The 21,399-nt window shown below is 50.4% G+C and overlaps 2 protein-coding genes and 1 long non-coding RNA gene across 5 annotated transcripts; 2 read left to right on the forward strand and 1 right to left on the reverse strand.

The window, feature by feature from the left end:
* Window positions 1-1,053: 1,053 nt before the first annotated feature.
* ACY1 (aminoacylase 1) lies at window positions 1,054-6,825 on the forward strand. The gene is made up of 15 exons (XM_084751691.1): window positions 1,054-1,289; window positions 1,700-1,804; window positions 2,421-2,485; window positions 2,578-2,682; window positions 3,353-3,447; window positions 3,719-3,795; window positions 3,881-3,970; window positions 4,060-4,116; window positions 4,573-4,646; window positions 4,739-4,788; window positions 4,932-5,076; window positions 5,166-5,234; window positions 6,196-6,275; window positions 6,412-6,472; window positions 6,558-6,825. Exons 2-15 carry the CDS (start codon window positions 1,711-1,713, stop codon window positions 6,720-6,722), a joined length of 1,227 nt encoding a protein of 408 aa, XP_084607817.1. The 5' UTR covers window positions 1,054-1,289; window positions 1,700-1,710; the 3' UTR covers window positions 6,723-6,825.
* A 1,217-nt stretch (window positions 6,826-8,042) lies between these two features.
* Window positions 8,043-14,401, reverse strand: RPL29 (ribosomal protein L29). 3 transcript variants are annotated; one of them, XM_084752838.1, is made up of 4 exons: window positions 14,222-14,401; window positions 9,990-10,034; window positions 9,577-9,641; window positions 8,043-8,525 (listed from the first exon to the last, which is right to left on the reverse strand). In XM_084752838.1, the coding sequence occupies exons 2-4, from the start codon at window positions 10,024-10,026 to the stop codon at window positions 8,163-8,165; spliced, it is 465 nt and encodes a 154-aa protein (XP_084608964.1). In that variant the 5' UTR covers window positions 10,027-10,034; window positions 14,222-14,401; the 3' UTR covers window positions 8,043-8,162. The 3 variants fall into 3 exon arrangements, with proteins under 3 accessions (XP_084608964.1, XP_084608963.1, XP_084608962.1); XM_084752837.1 differs by lacking the exon at window positions 14,222-14,401 and adding an exon at window positions 10,413-10,533; XM_084752836.1 differs by lacking the exon at window positions 14,222-14,401 and adding an exon at window positions 10,379-10,516.
* Window positions 8,532-9,487, forward strand: LOC311580998. The gene is made up of 2 exons (XR_014773626.1): window positions 8,532-8,937; window positions 8,970-9,487. It is a non-coding gene; the product is annotated as an uncharacterized lncRNA (long non-coding RNA).
* Window positions 14,402-21,399: the final 6,998 nt, after the last annotated feature.

Genomic DNA, 21,399 nt, shown 5'->3' on the forward strand with positions numbered 1-21,399 from the left:
GAAATACCTGGTGACGTAGGACTGAGGGTGCTAGAGAGGAAAGCAGAGTACATGAAGGTGGAGATAGGGTGTGGTTTAAGAATTAAAACAGTGTGTGTCGTTGAACCACAAACCAGCTTGTTTCCTTGTTCCCCTAATAATAAGGACTTCAACCCCAGGAGGGTGGGATGGATCCCTCCTTCATCCTCCCCGACTGCTCCCTTGGTCCCAGGGTTGAAGTCTTCTGCCCCTTCCCCTCCCCAAGCTGCCTCAGCCTCTGGAACAGAGGGCAAATCTTGCCAGGAGTACAAAGAGCAGCTAGGTGCACAAGTGGGCAGCTACAGTTACAAACCGCTTGCTGCTGGCCAGAGGAACAGCAATGCCTCTGTTTCTCTCTTTGCTGGAGGCCGAGGAGATTAGGGTTCAGCGTAGGGTCAGCCAAGGTGCTCTTTCCCCATCTCCCATACCGAGAGATGTCACAATTATACTTGATTCATCCGGTAGGACATGGCGCCTGGCACCTTCACCATTTCAGACTCTTAAGTCACACACATGGTTGTATCCACCGTTACACAGATGTGGCCACGCCGAATCACGTTCACAGAGTCACACATTCTCCCATCCGGGCATTTATCTTTCATTTATGGTTATGGCACTTTGCCGAGACGCCCACTCTCCTGGCCAGGGTTAGAACCCCATTGGCACATTAGCATCCTGGAACTCACGGGGTGGGAAGAGCAGACATTAAACAAAACCTCACTACAGGAGGAATGAGGCAATCTGGGAGGGCCTCCTATAGGAGTGGAGGCAAGAAGAGGACAGAGGGGACAGGATGCACTTTACAGCTCGACACCTAGAGAGCAGATGAGCATCAACGCAGCTGCGGCGGCGACTTTTAGCGCCAGGCCCCGCCCTCTTTTTTCGTCCTATCCGGAGGCTGCAGGGGGAGGCGGGTCCTCTGGGGGCGGGACTATCCTGGGCTTGCTGTCCAGGTTCCAGGGCGGGGCGTGCGGAGGGAGGAGCTGGCCTCAGCTAGGAGGACCCAGGAGGTGGACCCAGATCCAAGCTTCCAGTTACCCAGCACAGGCCCCACGCGGAGCCAGGCAGGGACAACGGCGCCGACTCCGCCTCGGGAACTGGGACAGCCCTTACAATCCTCGGTCTCCGCCCCTCCACCCTGCCCTGGCCACGTGGTGGGTGGCCCCGGGTGGTTTTGAGATTGCGACCTCGGTGGACTCTAGAGTCCCGGCCGCAGTTTCGAGAGGGCCCTGAGAGAGGACAGCACAGGACCGAGACCTGGAGAGAGCAAGGTTAGGGGACGTTAGGGGAGGGGTTGTTGGGTCTGGGGCTCAGTGACTCTGTGGCGTGAGAGCCCGGCCTTTGGGAGAAATATTTTGAGGAGGGTGTAGGGAGTCAATGTCTCGTTCAAATCGAGTTCTACTTCCTTAGCTGGCTCTGAGCCTTAGCTTTGTCTCATATCAAGTGGGCACTCAGAGGCACAAACTTACTTCCTGGCACTCTTTTGGGCATTAAATGAGGAAATGTTTAGAAAGCAGCCAGCACAGCGCCTGGCACAGAATAGGGGAGTCAAACTAAGGGATCCTCCTCCTAGTAGGAACAACATTGCAAAGGCCAGGGTGCAGGCACAGTCCACCGGGCCCCAGCTGCTAGGGGGCGGGAGAGGAGAGTGGTAATTAGCTACTCACTTTGCCCATGCCAGCACGCGGCGCCATGACCACCAAGGGTCCCGAGTCCGAGCACCCCTCCGTGACGCTCTTCCGCCAGTACCTGCGCATCTGCACTGTGCAGCCCAATCCTGACTATGGTGAGAATGCAGGGGCTTGTGATGGGGCCTCACGGGCTGGGAGGATGCTATGCACTGTCTTTAACAGTTGCCACCCAGCGGACCTCCACTCTACTGTTTCTTCTGCCTCCCTTCCCATAGCTGCAACGCGTTCCACTGGGGTTCCACTGTTCACCACCACCACCCCTTTTCCTATGCTGTGGAGCTTAGCTTCCTCATGGTTACTCCTGGCAGCTGGTTAAGGAAGGAACGGCTTCACCTCACCCCTCAAAGGCCAGAGTGGTGTAGGGAGACTGAGGCAGTCAAAAAGAGACACCTCATTCCGCCTTCCCCCCAATCTACCAAAGTTAGACAAATGCCACAGGCCTTAGGGAATCTGGCTTGGTGGCTGGGAACCTTGTGCTGTGTGTGCATGGGTTGCAATCCTGTCCTACGATTTTACAAGCTGAGGGACTTTGGGTGAGCCTCTTTATCTCTGAGTTCTCTATCTTTAAGGGAGATAGCACCTGCCCTTCCCGGAGTATCACTGCCAGGCCAAGAACACCGCGTTCCTTGGGGACACAGATGTCTTTGGGGCTAACATCTCTGGGCTGGCGGGTACCAGCAAACGCCGTACCAAGGCTCTCTGTTTTCCCAGGAGCTGCCATCGCCTTCTTTGAGGAACAAGCTCAAAAGCTGGGGCTGAGCTGTCAGAAAATAGAGGTGAGTCTGAGGCCATGAACAGAGTGGGGCCACGGGCTGGGGCCACCTGGCCACCTGGTGGTGACTGCTTCCTGCCCTGACTCTCTCTGCAGGTGGTGCCTGGCTATGTGATCACTGTGCTGACCTGGCCCGGCACCAACCCTTCACTCCCCTCCATCTTGCTAAACTCCCACACAGATGTGGTACCCGTCTTCAAGGTATGCATGGAGGCTTGTGTGCAGGCCTGGAGGACAGACACAGTGTAGACGCATGATTCCCCAGGGACCCACGGTGCCCATTGCACCACTCTATTTTGGCTTTTTTGTTTTTTGTTTTGGTTTTTTTCTTCCCCTGAGAAAGAGACAGGATTATGTAGTCCTGGCTGTCCTGGAACTCACTCTGTAGAGCGGGATGGCCTCAAACTCAGAGATCCCACCTGCCTCTGCCTCTCAAGTGCTGAGTGCTCTGCCATGCCTGATTTATCCACCACTAACTTAACATTCCTATGGCATGGTTCCTTACAAACAGCCTGCTAGGAAGCGGGTGAAGGCAGGAGGCAAATAGGGGTTGGAAATCAGGTAGCTGTTTTCTTTCTTCTCCTCCTCTTCCTCCTCCTCCTCCTCCTCCTCCTCCTCCTCCTCCTCCTCTTCTTCTTCTTCTTCTTCTGAGATAGGGTTTCTCCGTATAATAGCCCTGGCTATCCTAGAACTCTCCTTGTAGACCAGGCTGGCCTTGAACTCACAAGGATCTGCCTGCCTCTGCCTCCCAAGTGCTGGGATTAAAGGTGTGTGCCACCACACCTGACCAAGTAGCTGTTTTCTTTAGCCTTCTATCTGTCTCACCATTTCAATTCTATGGCGGGTCCCCCCTTCCCACCTCTGCCCCCAGGAACATTGGCATCATGACCCCTTTGAAGCCTTCAAGGATTCTGAGGGCTACATCTATGCCAGGGGCGCCCAGGACATGAAGAGTGTTAGCATCCAGTGAGTATCCTGTATCCCCAGACCCCTGCTGGCCTTCTGGGTTCTGCGAGAGCACAGAGATATGTTGAAAAAAAAAATCCCAAGCCAAGCAGCAATTATCATGACTTAATATCTAAAGCAGAAATTACTGTCATGGCTATTTATGGATGGGGAAACAGGCCCAGAAAAGGGCAGGGAGTTCTCTGGGGGCCCTGAGATATATGGCAGGAAAGCATCTAGGCCACAAGACTACACCATACGCAGCCTTAGCACTTGGCCTCTGCTCCCTTAGGTACCTGGAGGCTGTGAGGAGGCTGAAGAGTGAGGGCCGCCGCTTCCTTAGAACCATCCACATGACCTTTGTGCCTGGTAGGAGGGGCTTGGGGAGGGGCATCTTTGAGAAGGAAGCTGCGTTGTGCAGCATCTCACCTAACCCCGTCCCTGGTTTTTACAGATGAGGAGGTCGGAGGTCACAAAGGGATGGAGCTGTTTGTGAAGCGGCCTGAGTTCCAGGCTCTGCGGGCAGGCTTTGCCCTGGATGAGGGTGAGCAGGTTGGCAAGCTTCCCAGGTGTAGGGAGGCTGCAGGGGGAAGCTGAGTCACTCCACCCTGTGCACCCTACTTTCTCCCTCAGGCCTGGCCAACCCCACAGATGCCTTCACTGTCTTTTATAGTGAGCGGAGCCCTTGGTGTAAGTATGGGTTGGGTGTGTGGGTGTGGGTGTGGGTGCAGGGGGTGGGGGTGGGTCACTTGCTGCCTCTGTCCCTATAGCCATCCCCTAGGTCAGCTGACGAAAGCAACCAGTCCCACTGTGTACCACCCTTTCCCTATGCTGTGTAGCTTCACATGGTCACTCCTAGTTAATGGCTTCATCTCACCCATCAATGGCCACTTCTAGCCAGGTGGAAACTCAGCCAGTAAGACCCTGGCACAGCACAGGGTCTCTTAGAAGTTGATGCCTGAGGCATCGAGACTTTTGCCTCCCAGCTCTGTCTTTCCTGGGTTCTGAGGGCAAGCTTTTAACTGTTGCCAGGATCCTGCTCTCTGCCATGGACTCGAGAGTTCAGAATCTGGAAAAGACCTAGGCCCACTGGAGGGCTGACGGTGTCTCCAGCTCTCTCTTGATGAAAAACTCTCTCCCTCCCAGGGATACGGGTTACCAGCACTGGGAAGCCAGGCCATGGCTCACGCTTCATTGAGGATACAGCAGCAGAGAAATTGGTGTGTAGCCCGTGGGGAGTCTGGGCACTCAGGGGAGGGGGCGTTCCGTCCCAGGGCCACTCTCACATGTCACCTCACTCATACCCTCCTAGCATAAGGTTATAAGCTCCATCTTGGCTTTCCGGGAGAAAGAAAAGCAGAGGTAAGGCAGCCCAGCAGGGGGGCAGTGTGTGTGTGGGTGGCTCCGGAAGGCTGTGTGAGCCAGGAAGGAGACTATCCTTGTGCTACCTACCTTCTCCTATCTGCCTGTCCTCTGCCTCCCCGCTCCCCGCTGCACCAATGCAGGCTGCAGGCGAACCCTCACCTGAAGGAAGGGGCCGTGACTTCAGTGAATCTGACTAAGCTAGAAGGTGGCGTGGCCTATAATGTGGTACCTGCTACCATGAGCGCCAGCTTTGACTTCCGAGTGGCACCAGATGTAGACATGAAGGTACCACCGCCTCCCCCCAGGTTTGAGGGAGAGGGCCTGGGGGGTTCTCAGACCTGTCCTAGAGGCTCAGCTCATGTCCCTTCCGTCAGGCCTTCGAGAAGCAGCTGCAGAGCTGGTGCCAAGAAGCGGGCGAGGGGGTCACCTTTGAGTTTGCTCAGGTACTGACTTGGGACCTATGGTGAGGGAGCATCGGGGCCACAGGAGTCTGGGTTTACTGGCAACGTAGGAGTATGTGCCTGGTGCTGCTGCACACACGTGGCTCTTTCCTTAGCTGTAAGAGATATTTTGTGAGGGATAAAGTGAGGGTCTTGCCTCATGTTCCCTACAGCGTGGAGTGGGGAGGCACAAATGTTTGCTTGCTTTGTCGGGAGATTTGGAGTGTGACTCCATCGACTCAGTATTTGCCTGTTGTGCATGAAGCCCTAGGTTTGATTACCAGCACCTCATAAAGCAGGAAATGTGGCACGTGCCTATAATCAATCCCAGCACTCAGAGGTGGAGGTGTGAGGATCAAGGCCAGCAAGGCTACAATACAGTACAAAGGCAAGGGGTTGGGGATTTAGCTCAGTGGTAGAGCACTTGCCTAGCAAGCACAAGGCCCTGGGGTTTGGTCCTCAGCTTGGGGGAGATGGGGAGGCTGGGGGGGGGGTGGGGGGGGGGAGGAGACAATACAAATGCAAGGTGGAGTGAGATGCACTCTTAATTCCAGCACTCTAGAGGCAGAAGCAGGCAGATCTCTGTGAGTTTGAGGCCAGCTTGGTCTATATAGTGAATTTGAGCACTGGTAAGATTATGCGATTATGCACACATGTAGCCTAGGAAAGTGGGACCTTGTATTCCGAGAAGCTATATTCTGCCTCTCTGCGGCCCAGGGCACCCGAGTAACAAGCATTTGGGCTAGGATCTGAAGCAAGAGTTGAGTAGACGAAAATGAGGAATGAGGAAGAGACCCAGACAGACCTAGGGCAGTTGAAAGACTGGAAGAGGCCCCGGGGCTGTGCTGGCCACTGGGAAGCCTGGCAGGTGGGTGGCTGGGTGTGCCCTGTGCCAAGCACAGCACATTCTACAAGTAGAGCCTCACGTCCTAGTCCTTACCCTGCCATTTCCTCCCCTCTGCAGAAGTTTACAGAGCCCCGAATCACACACACGGACGAATCAGATCCCTGGTGGGCAGCTTTCAGTGGGGCCTGCAAGGAAATGTGAGCATCGACCAGTGGCCAGATCACACCAGACCCCTCTGCTTCCTGTCGACTCCCCCCTTTCCCACCATCCTGTGTGCCCCCCTCTGGCTTTCCCTCTGCCTTCTTCCCCATTTACCAGGCTCTTCCCCTGCAGGAACCTCACTCTGGAGCCAGAGATCTTTCCTGCTGCCACTGACAGCCGCTATATCCGAGCGGTGAGCTACTCACCCACAGGGCAGTGCCAGCAGCGGGGAGTCTTAAGGCTGCCTTTCCCCTAACAGTGCCTTATCACCCGTGCAGGTGGGGATCCCAGCGCTGGGCTTCTCGCCCATGAACCACACCCCGGTGCTGCTGCATGACCACGACGAGCGGCTGCACGAGGCGGTGTTCCTACGTGGGGTTGACATATATACACGCCTACTCTCTGTGCTGGCTAGTGTGCCCGCCCTGCCTGGTGAAAGCTGAGCCCATGCCTTCCAATCCTAGCAGCTTTTAGCCCAACCACTGCCAAGGCTCTGTTGCCCCCCCCACCCAATAATAAAGCCAGTATTGGATGGGGTGTTCTTTATACTGTGGACAATCACGGATGGAGACTTTTCTCTGGGGATTTGTTAGCATCTCCAGTTCACAGGTGGGGAAAGTGAGCCTGGGTTTGGGACCTTTCCTAATGTCCCAAACTGCTCTGTCCCTCTTGGCATGGCACAACATTCAGTACCACACATCTGTGCACAGCTGGAGAGCCCTGCTCCTTTGTCAAGAGACTGTTCTCATCACAAGAGGATACCGAGGGGCTGGAGAGATGGTGCACTAAGCACCCATCAAAATCCCGTGAGTACAAGACAGGCGAGATGGAGCTTTTTATGTAGTTGTAGAAACTCCAAACCCTGGCGTGTAACCTACCAAGGGCCAGCACTTTGAACCCTTGCACACTGAACCTTGCCTAAGGTCCTAAAAGACAAGGCTGCCTCTCCGGCCCTCCTCACCTATGTGATCAGATCCCATGCATAGGTAGCAAGGAGACCAACATACACCTCAGAGCTACCCTATCATGGGCTAAACCTGCAGCATCTCAGCATCCCTTAGAGTCACCAAAGGGCCCAAGGTTGGAGTAAGGCTAGTTGTGAAGGTTAGCTGTACTGGAAAGGACCCACTGTTTTACAGAATGCCTCGGAAACACCAGCCGCTTACTTTTTGCACTGAAGGCTAAGATCCTACCAGATGGATCAGGCAGTGGTGGCGCGTCCCAGCACTCAGGAGGCAGAGGCAGGCAATCGCTGAGACTATCCTGGTCTAGAAAGTGAGTTCAGGACAGGCAGGCTACATACAGAAACTGTCTCCAAACCCAAGACCCTACAGGAAGCTGGAATAGTGGTTCTTACACTCTGGGAGGCTAAAGCACAACTGTCATGGCCAAGTTGGCTCAGTAGGCTGGTAAAGGCACTTACTGCTAATCCTGATTGCAGTGAGTTCTAATCCCAGACGTCCTAATTTACACTCCCATCACAGCACCCACCTCACACACCAAGAAATATAAAGCAGAAAGGTCCCATGCCAGGCTGACAGGACGGCTTCCCCAGGATGGTCCAAACATAAGTTGTCTTCTGAGTTCCACTTATGAATCCCCATCCAGAACACTAGTTATTTAAGACTTCTTCCACTCCCTCAGCTCTGGGGTGCCCCTACCTGACTCCACCCCCTCCCTGCCCCTTTTTCATTCAAGAGGCTGAAATCTTCCCCCATACCAGAGGGCAGCAATTCTACCCTAGGCCCATGACAGACACACGTTAACAGAGCTTGCCTCATGTTTATTTGTAAAAACAGCATAGGACACTGGTCATCTGTAAATAGTGTGTAGGTGGATGTGTCACACCAGTCCATCTGTCTTCACATAGGCAGAAGCCTTTTCTATGGGGCCTTCACAGGGGCCTGGGCAGCTTTGGGAGCCTGAGCTGGGGCTGCAGCCTGGGTCTTAGCTGTGGCTTTCGCCTTGGTTTGAACCTTGGGCCGTGGTTGGTACAGCCTACGACCCTTGTTCATGTAGCTTCGAATCTTCTTCCCAAGCTTGGGATGAGCGATGAAAGCGAGCCGGCTGAGTTTGCGGCTGGGGCCCTTTGGCATCTTGGGCTTAACGGCCTTAGGCTTCACAAGGGCCTTAATGGCCTCTGCACGGGCACTCATTGCCTTTGCGTTGTTTGCCTGCATCTTCTTCAGGCCTTTCTTGTTGTGCTTCTTGGCAAAGCGCATGTTCCTCAGGAACTTGGGGTCCACCTGGCAAATAGAGAAGATGTATGTGGCAGCATGTAACACGATCTGCAAGGGCGACACTGTAATCCTTACCCAGGAAAGGGTTGTAAAGCGTGACATTCCCCTATGGCCACCTCCTCACCTCAAATACCAAGCCCACTCCATCAGAGTCACACCAGAAAGCAAGGATGCAGGCAACAAACAGACCAGGTGCAGGCTTAGCTATTCCCCCCAGAACCCACCTAATATGCAGAGAAGTGGTCCCCAGCCTAGTACTAGGTGGTATTAAATGTACAGAACTAGGTGGCACAAAAGAGGCAGACCATAAGGTACACAACCCCCCCCCCATGGGTTCTGCTAAGCAAAGGAAGCAGTTTTCAGTCTCAGGAGCAAATTACACCAGGGACTGGGAAGGTCAAGGAAAGCTTTGCTATGAGTCTGGCAGCAGAAAAAAAAGGAGCAGAAAAGTACTGGGACATCATTACATCAAAGGGCAGCTAAGAGTAACCAGAGGGCTGGAGAGATGCCTCAGTGGTTAAGGGCACTGACTGCTCTTCCAGGGGTTCAAATCCCAGTACCCCCATGGCAGCTCACAACTGTCTGTAATTCCAAAATCTCTAACACAGACACACATGCAGGCAAAACACCAATGAACCTAAAATAAAGGTTAAAAAAAAAAAAGTAATCAGATGAGCTAGACAGTGTAGTCAATGCCCTTAAGACCAGCAATCCAGGAAGCAGAGGCAGGCAGATCTGAGTTCGAGGACACCCAGGGCTCCACAGAGAAACCCTGTCTCAAACCCCCCCCCCAAACAGCCAGAAGCAACTGGGTGTGGTGGCGCACGCCTTTTATCCCAGCACTCAGAAGGCAGAAGGTGGATCGCTTTGAGGTCAAGGTCAGCCTTGTCTACAAAGTGAGTCCAGGGCAGCCAAGGCTAACATGGAGAGACCCTGTCTCGGAAAACCAAACAAACAAACAAACAAAACCCCAATTACCCAGAAGCTGAAGTGGGTAATATCAGGACTGTACAGCAGGCCCTGGACCGTGGTGTACAGACCCAGTGTACTCACTCACCCCCTTAAGAGACTCATATCGTTGTGACCGGGGTTTCTTGATGCCATTTCTGTGCCATTTGCGGGCTGTAGGGTAACAAGAAACATTTACAGATCAAAGAGCCGGCTTCTAATAATTCCGCCTAACATCACAGCTGGCCCGGGCTTGTGAGTTTTGAGAAAACACTCAGGGCCCAGTGCAAAGCACTGAGGGCTTAAGCAAGCTCCTGCCTCCCCCAAATCTGTAATCTCACAACCAGCTAAATACAAAATCAGCTTCATGCTCACCTGAAGGGGGAAAAGTGTGTGTGTGTGTGTGTGTGTGTGTGTGTGTGTGTGTGTGTGTCTGTCTGTCTGTCTGTCTCGCTATCATCTAGCAACCGTAAACCAAGCTTTGCCAGAGTCCGGGCACCAGTTGGAGCCCAAGTAACTTACACTGGTTGTGTGTGGTGTGGTTCTTGGACTTGGCCATGTCTGCACCTGGAGGAAAAGACACGAACTGAGGTCAGGATGGGGCTTCCCCAGACAGGGCCACCTCTGCCGCCCTGAGCTGCCTAAGCATCATCAAGAAAACAGAGTGAGGCTGCAACAGACGCTTTCGATTTACGAAATCCAGCGTCCTCGCCGCAGTGACAGCCGCGGCCCCACCTCTCACACGCGAGCAGCGAGGTCCTGAGACTACGCTTGCCGGTCCCCGGGGTGGCTTTCCCCTCCATCCACACCCTGCGGACGGCCGGGAACCAACCCCCGCCCGGCAGCCTCTACGTCCCACAGCCAAGCGGCCGTCCGCCCTATCCTCACGCCCCGCGACCCGCAGAAGTCACCGATGGCATCGGATGCCGCACGGCCAACACTCACGGTAACCGGCGCCTCCCGCAGCGCCTGGGACCGGAAGAGAAAGAGGAAGGCCCGCAGTGCAGCATGGGAAATAGGGCCGACGCTACCGGAAGGTCCCACGGAAAAGCTTCCCTCGGTACTGGCGCGGGGGCGGGGAAAAAGGTTCCAAGGCTGGAAAGGGCCTAAGCCTCGAGAAGGGATGGGTTAGAGCCTGGCCCCGCCTTCTTTAGCGCCACAGATGTCTTTGTTTTCTTTACTCCACCCCCCTCTGTTTGACAGGGTCTTTCCTGTTCTGTATCCTAGACTGGGCTATAACTCGCCATCCTCCGGCTGCAGCCTTCTGCTGCTGGGGTTAAGAGCATGGTGCTGAGCTGGTGCTGTGGCGCACGCCTGTAATCCCAGCACTCGGGAGGCAGAGGCAGGAAGTCCAGCCTGGTCGACAAAGCGAGTTCTGGACAGCTAAGGCTACACAGAGAAACTCTGTCTCGCAAAACAAAACAAAACAATACAAACAACCAAAAACCGCATGGTGCTGACATGGAGCATGCCTCCGGCCAGCCCCGGATCTGTCTTTTTTCTTCCTTCTCTTCCTCCAGTGCCTACTTCGCTCTTGGGGCTTGACTTCTACAGACCCAGAAAGCTAAGGGAGTCTTTGAGGAATGAATGTTAGGGAGCGATGAATCTGTGGGTTTTTTTTGTTTTTGTTTTTGTTTGGTTTTTCGAGACAGGGTTTCTCTATGTTATCTTGGGAGAACTGTGAGTTGGAGATTTGCCTGAGTAACTGAGCTAGACCTTGTCTCCAAAAAAATGTTATACTACCGGGATATGCCAGCACCCAGGGGGCAGAGGCAGGCAGACCTCTGTGATTTCAGTCTATGTAGTGAGCCCAGGACAGCCAGGGTTATGTAAAAGGACCTTTTTCTTTAAAAACAAACAAAACAAAACAACTTTTTTTTCCCTAGGCAGGGTGGCTCACAACATCCACCCAGCGCTTAGAGCCTAAGTGTTAAGCAGAAGAATCAGGCCTTCAAGGTCATCTTCAGCTACATAGCTGAGACTAGGCTGGGCAGCATGATACCCTGTCTCTAAACGCAAAAGCAATGTGCTGCTCAGATAGACAGCTCAGCAGATAGGAATGCTTGCTGCTCAAGCCTGAATGCAAACTCTGGATCCGATTGTGGAAGGAAGAGACTGATGAAAGTTGTCCTCTGACTGCCTTAGACACCCGCATACAGACTCACGATAATAATGATTTTTTTTCTTACTTAGTTTTTCTTTCTTTCTTTTTTTCTCCCCCCAAGACAGGGTTTCTCTGTGTAGCCTTGGCTATTCTGGACTCACTCTGTAGACCAGGCTGGCCCAAACTCACAGACATCCCCCTGCCTCTGCCTCCAGAGTGCTGGGATTAAAGGCATGCACCAGCACGTCTGGCAATAATAGTGATTTGGTTGGTTGGTTGGGTTTTGTTTTTTTGTTTTTTTGAGACAGGGTCTCTCTGTGTAGCTTTGACTGTCCTGAACTCATTTTGTAGACCAGGCTGACCTCAAACTCACAGCAATCCACCTGCCTCAGCCCCTTAAGTGCTGGGATTATTATGTATACAGTGCTCTGCCTGCATGTACACCTGCAGGCCAGAAGAGGACATTAGATCACATTATCGATGGTTGTGAGCCATCATGTGGTTGCTGGGAATTGAACTCAGGACCTCTAGGAGAGCAGACAGTGATCTTAACCTCTGAGCCATTTCTCCAGCTCTAATATTATTAGGGCTGATTTTTAAATTTTTTTTTTTTTGAGACAGGGCTCCTCTGTGTAGCCTTGGCTGTCCTAGACTCGCTTTGTAGACCAGGCTGGCCTTGAATCCAGGCTGCCTGCCTCTGCCTCCCTGAGTGCTGGGATTACAAGCATGTGCACCATACCCAGCTGACTTAAAAAAAAAAGAAAGATTGGAGCCGGGTGTGATGGTGCACGCCTTTAATTCCAGCACTCAAGAGGCAGAGGCAGCGGGGCCGGCCTGGTCTACAAAGTGAGTCCAGGATAGCTAAGGCTACACAGAGAGGCTCTGTCTCGAAAAAACAAAACAAAACAAAACAAAAAAACCAAAAAAAAAAAAAAAAAAAAAAGGAAAAGAAAAGAAGGATTGGATGGTTTACAGTGGCAATATAGCCACTGTGGTAGCATGGTAAATGTTTGCCTAATATGCCGGAGGCTCTCGATTCAATCCCTGAGCCAGAGAAAGAAACAAACAGAGACAGGGAGAGATCTAAAAAGTGATGCTTCCCAGCAATTCTTTCCTCGGCCTCTTTCCCCTACAGTGAAGCTCCGCGTAGCCGAGAGCTCTGAGGTCCCTTTATATCTATTTTAAAAAGTATTTATTTAAGTATATGAGTGTTTTGTCTGCATGGATGTCCACATCATGTGCATGCCTGGCTCCCAGGGAGGCCAAAAGAAGACACTGGATCCTCTGGGACTGGAGTTATAGATGGCTGTAGCCGCCATGTGGGTTCTGGGAAGTGAACATGCGTTCTCTGGAATAGCACCAAGTGCTCTTAGCCACCAAGCCATCTCTCCAACCTATCTAACTCGTGTGTGTGTGTGTGTGTGTGTGTGTGTGTGTGTGTCTGTGTGTGTGTGTGTCTGTGTGTGTGTGTGTGTGTGTGTGTGTGTCTGTGTGTGTGTGTGTGTGTCTGTCTGTCTGTCTGTGTGTGTGTGTGTGTCTGTCTGTCTGTGTGTGTGTGTGTCTGTGTGTGTGTGTGTCTGTGTGTGTCTGTGTGTGTGTCTGTGTGTGTCCATGCTACCATGGCATACATTTGGAAGTCAGAGGATAACTTCCGGGAGTCACTTCTCTCCTTTGCACCATTTGGATCCCGGGAAACAAACTTGGGTTGTCAGGCCTGATGGCAAGGGCCTTTACCCATATATTTTAAACTTTTTCATTTTTACTTATTTTGAGATGAGGGCCTCATGTGTCCCCGAGCTGGCCTCAAACTTGCTATGTAGTTAAGGATGACCTTGAATTTCTGATCCTCCTACCTCCACCTCCTGAATGCTGAGATTTCGGGACGAGCCACCACCCCTGGTTTCATGCAGAGCTGCAGATCAGAAGCCACAGCAACAAGCATGCCAGACAGGCCCTGTATGAACCAAATCACATCCTCAGCCTCTGTGGCCATCCCTTTTAAAGACTTGTAGCAAATACGCTCTCTCTCTCTCTCTTTCTCTCTCTCTCTTAACTAATTGGGTTTGGTTTTTTGAGACAGGGTTTCTCTGTGTAGTCTTGGCTGTCCTGGAGACCAGACTGACCTCAAAGTTGGAGATCTGCCTGCCTCTGCCTCCTGGGTATTGGGATTAAAGGTGTGTGCTGCCACCACACAGCCTCAGATACTATCTGGTTTTTTGTTTTGTTTTGTTTGGTTTGGTTTGTTTGGTTTTTTCGAAACAGGGTTCATCTGTGTAGCCTTGGCTATCCTGGAACTCTCTTTGTAGACCTGGCCTCGAACTCACAGAGTTGCCTCCCCAGCGCTGGGATTAAAGGCGTGCGCCACCACCGCCCAGCCTTACGGTTCTCCAAGTTTCACCCCTTACACAAATCCTTTACCTTCCTGACCTTGGCAACTCTCTTTGTCATGTATCTGTCTCCAAACACCTGGCCTTCCCCACCAGCCACAGATGTCTGGTCCGCCTCAGAGCCTGCGTCCGTCTCTCCCTGCTTTTTGGATGGTGTGCTCATCCCTTGGACTACCTGGTGTCAAATGGAGAGCCTCTACCCCGTTCCCCCAGTGTGTCCTTCATTCTGTTTCCTTCATGGAACTTTTCTGGACTCTACTTACATCATTTGTCCCCTGGGTGTCCCTTGCCACGTCGCTGAGTCTGGGACCATGTTTGCCAGCCTCATTGCTCCTCTGCCTGGCAACATAGGCGGAGAGTGGTAGGGTGGTGAACACCTGCTAAAGGAGTGGTCCCAGGTAAGGCATGTCCGTGGAATCGCTGAGGTTAAAGAGGGGGGTGGGAAGGGGTGGAGGCAGGACAGGCAGAGGGAAGCTTACACAGGCATTTCTGAAAAGGAAGGGGGTGCAGTGGGCAAATGGAAAACAAGGCCTTGGGCTAAACAGTAACTTAGTGCCAAGAGGTTAGTGGTTGAGGCCAGACAGGAAGATGTCTCTGCAGGAACAGAGTCCATGGGGCTAAGCACGGGTGAGGGGCTTGCGAGCAGAAGCAGCACTGGAGGAAGTGGGGGTCATATGCCTGGCTACAGTTCAGGGGTTCATGCCTGCGGCACAGGCTAGCATAGTGCTGCCTCAGCAAGCCAGGACCGCACGTGGCTCTAGCTACACACATGCCTTTCCCCAGCGAGGCACTTAACTTGTATCAGCTACATGCACACCTCCCTCTAAACGGCTCGATGCTCTAATAGCTCCTCTGCAACCTCCTAGTAACTCCTCTTTTTTTGGTCAAAAACATCTTGAAACATGTCCTAGAATTAGAAGCAATGGTGTAGTTTTGAGTACAATAAGGTAAATGGTGTGCTTCAAGTGGGTTCTTTTTTTTTTTTTTAGGAATTTTTTTAAATGTAAGTATGTATACAGGGGCTGGAGAGATGGCTCAGAGGTTAAGAGCACTGACTGCTCTTCCAGAGGTCCTGAGTTCAATTCCCAGCAACCACATGGTGGCTCACAGCCATCTATAATGTAGCCTGATGCCCTCTTCTGGCCTGCAGGGGTATATGTGTACCACTGATAAATAATAAATAAATAAATCTTAAAAAAAAAAAAAGTATGTATACAGTGCTCTTCCCACATGTATGCCTGCACACCAGAAGAGGGCACCAGATCTCACTGTAGATGGTTGTGAGTCAAAATGTGGCTGCTGGGAATTGAACTCAGGACCTCTGGAAGAACAGACACTGCTCTTAACCTCTGAGCCATCTCTCCAGCTCCTCCGAGTGGATTTTTAAGGAAAACTATTCTCCCACCCCTTTTAATTTTTTCGAGACAGGGTTTTCCCTGTGTAACCTTGGCATTCCTGAACTTGCTTTGTAGACCACGCTGGCCTTGAACTCACAGAAATCCACCTGCCTCTGCCTCCCTGAGTACTGGGACTAAAGGCCTGGCCACCACCCTATGTCCCATTTATGCCTATGCATGATGGGACAGGCATATTATGAATAACAAATATGTGGGCTCGAGAGTTGGCTCAGAGGTTTAAGAGCACTGTCTGATCTTCCAGAGGTCCTGAGTTCAATTCCCAGCAACCACATGGTGGCTCACAGCCATCGATAATGAGATCTGGTGCCCTCTTCTGGCCTGAAGATGAGTAACAAATATATCATGTGAAAGGACAAGCTCAGCACATAAAGGTGTACATACTACCAACAGACCAATCAAAACAAAACAAAACCCTCAGCACTCGGGAGGCAGAGGCAAGTGGATCGCTGTGAGTTCAAGGCCAGCCTGGTCTACAAAGCGAATCTAGAACAGCCAAGGCTACACAGAGAAACCCTGTCTCGGAAAAATAAAAAATAAAAAAATAAAAGCAAAACAAAACACAAAACCATTGAGGTTCTAGAGAGAAGACTCAGGTGCACTGGTTACCCTTCCAGGGGGGCCTGAGTTCTACCTCTCAGCACCCACATTTTGGCTCAGAACTTTCTGATACCCACCACACATTAACTACATTTTTTATTTTATTTTTGAGACAGGCTCTATGTAGTTCTGGCTGTCCTGGAACTCACTATGTAGACCAGGCTGGCTTCACATTCACAGAGCTCCACCTGCCTCTGCCTGCCAAATGCTAAAATTAAAGGTGCGCAACATCACACCTGGCTATCAACAGTTTTGTTTGCTTGATTGCTTTTTTTTTTTTTTAATCAAGACAGGGTTTCTCTGCATAGCCCTGTTTGTTTTAGAACTTGCTCTGTAGACCAAGAAGGCCTTGAATTCAGAGATCTGTCTGCCTCTGCCTCTGAGTGCTGGGATCAAAGGTATGCAACACTGCTTAGCCCTTTAGTTTTGTTTTGTTTATTCAACTTGTCTTGTTTTTTTTTTTTGGGGGGGGAGAGGGTTTCTCTGTGTAGCCTTGGCTGATCTGAACTTGCTTTGTAGATTAGGCTGACCTTGAACTCACAGAGATTCACCTGCCCCTGTCTCCCAAGTGCTGGGATTAAAGGTGTGCGCTACCACACACAGCTGTAACTTTTTTAAAAGAAGGACCCATACCCTGCCTTAGCAACCAACTTCTCCTACTCCTGGACCCAAAACAGCAAGCCCTGGGCATCTCTTGGGCTTTAATTCTTTTGTTTTGTTTTGTTTTGTTTTTCAAGACAGGGTTTCTCTGTGTGTAATAGCCCTAACTGTCTTGGACTCACTTTGTAGACCAGGCTGGCCTCAAACTCACAGCGACCCGCCTGCCTCTGCCTCCCGAGTGTTGGGATTAAAGGCATGCGCCACCACGCCCGGCACAGCTTTACTTCTTTAAACAGGACATCAAGAACCTAGAAACAGCCATTGCAAGCAGAATCCACTGTCAACAGGAATGGGGAGGCCAGACATTGGAACAAAGGGATGAAAGGTAACTATTTTTGGTGGGGTTTAGCAAAGAAAATTGCGAGGGCTTTAAAGGAACCGGGCTGGGACGGGCAGGTAAAGCCCTCTGCACAAGCCTAAAGACCTGAGTTCAAACCCCAGATCCAATGGTGAAAGGAGAGAACCAACTCCCCCAAACTCTCCTCTGACCTTCACACGTGCACTCTGGCATGCGCAAATCCACATTTATCTTCCAGGTGAGCTGGCGGTCTTTCTAACACCTCCTTACGGGACTGGAGAGGTGGCTCAGTGGTTAAGAGCACTGGCTGTTCTTCCAGAGGACCAGGTTCAATTCCCAGCATCAGTACTCAGCAATTGTCCGTAACTCCAGTTCCAAGGGATCCGATACTCACATACAAGCAAAACACTAGTGCACATAAAATAAAAATAACAATTAAAAACATTGGTAGTAGCAGAATGAACAGTATGGAAAAGCCACAGTCTGATGAAGAGGCAGATTCAAAGATGGTGGATGGCTATGACACTGGGCTGTGACAGGAAGAGACCATTGTGAAATGCCAGCTACCAGCCTAAGAAGGCGGAGAAGGAAGATCTTCCTTTGACTATAACTCAATGAGACATGTGCAAGGGACTCGTGACTTGATAACACTAACCGGCCACATCTTCCTTCTTTCCTTCCTTTCTTTCTTTTTCCTTTTTTTTTCTAATTTTCTTTCTTTCCTTTTTTTAGATTTATTTATTTATATATGTGTTTGTTTATTATGTATACGGTGCTTTGCATGCATGTACACCTGCAGGCCAGAAGAGGGCACCAGAACTCATTATAGATGGTTATGAGCCACCATGTGGTTGCTGGGAATCGAACTCAGGACCTCTAGGAGAGCAGTCAGTGCTCTTAACCTCTGAGCCATCTCTCCTGCCCCTCTAATTTTCTTTATACCGGATGTGGTGGTGCACACCTTTAATCCCAACACCTGGTGCCCAGGGAGGTCCAAAGATGGCACCAGGTGCCCTGGAATTGGAGTTGGATGGTTGTGAGTGGCCATGTGGTTGATGGGAACCGAACTGAGAGCCCCTGGAAGAGCAGCCAGTGCTCTTGAACCACTGATCTGTTTCTCCAGCCTGACCATAGCTTTTAGGGGAGACCTGTGATAAGGCTACCCATGCGTGCAAGAATAGTTTCCTTTCTAGGAACAGTTTATTTTTTTCATTCTCTACTCCTGTGTATCTTCATAAGGGAAATCTTTTTTCTTTTTAAGATTTATTTATTATTCATACAGTGCTCTGCCTGCACTGTGAACTTGCATGCCAGCAGAGGACACCAGATCTCAGTATAGGTGGTTGTGAGCCACCATGTGATTGCTGGGAATTGAATTCAGGACCTTTGGAAGAGCAGACAGGGCTCTTAAAGAAGGGAAATCTTATAGGGAACCCCTTTGTCATTCAATTTGTTACACCTTGTCATAATGTGTACACATCTTTGCATGCCATGAAATCCCTTCGTAACAGCTCTGATGAGCTGGCTCAGCTGTAAAAGAGAGCGCTTGTTGCTCTTGCCGAGAACCTGCTTCCTAGCACTCACATGATGCCTCATAACCATCTGTAATTCCAGCTCCAGGGGAGTCCAATGACCTCTTCTGACTCCTGTGGGTACCAGGCACGCACATGGTACACATACAAGCAAAATATTCATCGTACAAATAAATCTAAATATTTAAAAATTAAAAAAATCATTTGTGAGGCTGGGCAGTAGTGGTGCACACCTTTAATCCCAGCATTTGGGAGGCAGAGGCAGGTGGATCACTGTGAATTCCAGGCCAGCCTGGTCTACAAAGCAAGTCCAAGACAGCCAAAGCTAACACAGAGAAACCCTGTCTTGAAAAACCAAAAAAAAAAAAAAAAAAAAAAAAAAAAAGAGCCGGACGTGGTGGCACACGTCTTTAATCCCAGCACTCGGAGGCAGAGGCTGGTGGATCGCTGTGAGTTCGAGGCCAGCCTGGTCTACAACGTGAGTCCAGGATGGCCAAAGCTACACAGAGAAACCCTGTCTCAAAAAAAAAAAAAAAAAAAAAAAAAAAAAAAAAAGGGCTGGAGAGATGGCTTAGTGGGTAAGAGCACTGTCTGCCTGTCTGCTCTTCCAAAGGACCCGGGTTCAATTCCCAGCCACCACATGGCAGCTCACAACTGTCTGTAATTTCAGTTCCAATGGCCCTGACACCCTCACTCTAAAAATAAAATTAAATAAATTATTGAAAAAAAAAGAAAGAAAGAAAAGAAAAGAAAAAAATTAAAATTAAAATTAAATTTAAAAAAATCCTTTGTGGGCTAGAGAGATGGCTCTGAGGCTTACAGTACTGGCTGCTCTTCTAAGGGTCCTGAGTTCAATTTCCAGCAACCACATGCTGGCTCACAACCATCTATAATGAGATCTGGTGCCCTCTTCTGGCATGCAGAACCCTGTATACATGAAAGAAAGAAAGAAAGAAAGAAAGAAAGAAAGAAAGAAAGAAAGAAAGAAAATCATTTGTAACCTCATTTTATTTTACACATATAAAAACACAATTCGGGTTGGAGGGTAGAGGTCAGTATTAGAGCACCAGTCTAGAATATGCAAAGCCCTGGGTTCTATCCCCAGCTTTACAGTACATAAATACATTGATAAGTAAGAAGAGGTCAATAGAGCCGAGCATGGTGGCGCACGCCTTTAATTCCAGCACTCAGGAGGCAGAGGCAGACGGATCACTGTGAGTTCAAGGCCAGCCTGGTCTATAAAGTGAATCCAGGACAGCCAAGGCTACACAGAGAAACCCTGTCTCAAAACAACAACAACAACAAAACAACAACAACCAAAAAAAGACAAAAAAAAAAAAAAAGGAAGAAGAGGTGAATTAAATAATAACAAAGGTGCTTCAGGCACAAAGACAAAACTTTACCCATCCTCTAGGGCCCTCTGTGGTCAACACCCTTCCATTCTATTTGTGTCTTGTTTGAGGCTTGTTTCGCTTATTTATTGATTGATTGATTTGGTCTATCTATCTATCTACCAACCTACCTATCTATCTATATATCTGAGACAGGGTCTGTTTATGTAGCCCCAGCTGGCTTTGAACTTGATATTTAGGCTAGATTGTCCTCAAACTCACAGAAACAGGCTTGCCTCTGCCTCCCAAGAGCTGGCATTAAAGGAGTGTGCCACCACGCCAACACTATCTTTGGGTAAGTGGTTTCTGCCTTGACTCCGGCCCATGTAGATGGAGGCCTGGACCATGGTGCCTCTCTCTGAGCTATAGTCTTTGAGCAGAACACTGGCCGAGCTCAGCAGTGCACAGACCCCTCCGTCTCTTCTTAGACATGAAATGGAGAGGGACTAAGGCACGACAAGACACGCGCCAGACAAACATGGACTGAACAGTCTGTATGCCAACTATCTAAACCACACACACGGCCTTCTTTAGCCTTTCCTCATCCACATCTCACGGAGCCAGCTCAGCCAAGTAACCTTAGCAGTATCTTTCCCAGGGGCTGGAGAGGTGGCTCAGAGGTTAAGAGCACTGTCTGCTCTTCCAGAGGTCCTGAGTTCAATTCCCAGCAACCACATGGTGGCTCACAGCTATCTATAATGGGATCTGGTGCCCTCTTCTGGCGCACAGACATACATGAAGACAAAAACACTGTGTATATAATAAACACACACACAAAAAAAACCTTTTAAAAAAGCTGGGCATGGTGGCGCATGCCTTTAATCCCAGCACTTGGGAGGCAGAGGCAGGTGGATCGTTGTGAGTTCGAAGACAGCCTGGTCTACAAAGTGAGTCCAGGACAGCCAAGGCTACACAGAGAAATCCTGTCTTAAAAAACAAAAACTAACAAGCAGTATCTTTCACAGTCCTGAGTGTGTGTGGGCACCTGGTAAACGTCTGAAGAACTAAACGCACACATTTCACAAATGCTTGGCTGTCACTGACTACACGAGTGATCCTGGGTCACCCTGGGGTAGGAAAGACCCTGACCTCCCCCAAATTGTTTCCAAGCCACGGTCTGCTCCTACATGCAGTCAATGTCCTACTACAAGACATGAAACAGAAGCTGAAACTGCAAAGAAAACAAAACAAATAAACAAAAAACAAAAACAGGGAATTAAGAGTTGGAAATACAATTTTTAAATTTACTTCCTGACAAGAGCCTGGGTTTTCAAAGTCCCTAGGAGAGAGAGAGAGAGAGAGAGAGAGAGAGAGAGAGAGAGAGAGAGAGAGAGAGAGAGAGAGAGAGAGAGAGAGAGAGAGAGAGATGTGCTGCATGCGACACTGGCCTGGAGCTCAGCATCTGCCAGTGCCAGCAGACCCTTCAGTTCCGGGCTGATTATCCCTATAGACATCTGGCTCAGGGCTAATGTATCCCACGTGGAGAGTGTGAGATTGTCCACAAGGGGGCAGCATGGGACCATAGATGAAGGGCAGCAGCAGCAG

Source organism: Acomys minous (assembly GCF_964271855.1).
Source record: "Acomys minous genome assembly, chromosome: 13".
Classification (NCBI taxonomy): Eukaryota; Metazoa; Chordata; class Mammalia; order Rodentia; family Muridae; genus Acomys; species Acomys minous.

What these genes read in the sequence shown, in the direction of transcription:
- ACY1 (XM_084751691.1), top strand. Translation starts at nt 1,711, where the DNA reads ATGACCACCAAGGGTCCCGAGTCCGAGCACCCCTCCGTGACGCTCTTC. An exon ending in TAGTGAGCGGAGCCCTTGGT is followed by an intron (nt 4,117 to 4,572) that starts GTAAGTATGGGT and finishes TCTCCCTCCCAG; the next exon opens with GGATACGGGTTACCAGCACT. An exon ending in ACAGCCGCTATATCCGAGCG is followed by an intron (nt 6,473 to 6,557) that starts GTGAGCTACTCA and finishes TCACCCGTGCAG; the next exon opens with GTGGGGATCCCAGCGCTGGG.
- RPL29 (XM_084752838.1), bottom strand. Translation starts at nt 10,026, where the DNA reads ATGGCCAAGTCCAAGAACCACACCACACACAACCAGT. An exon ending in CCACACCACACACAACCAGT is followed by an intron (nt 9,642 to 9,989) that starts GTAAGTTACTTG and finishes GTTACCCTACAG; the next exon opens with CCCGCAAATGGCACAGAAAT. An exon ending in GATATGAGTCTCTTAAGGGG is followed by an intron (nt 8,526 to 9,576) that starts GTGAGTGAGTAC and finishes TCTATTTGCCAG; the next exon opens with GTGGACCCCAAGTTCCTGAG.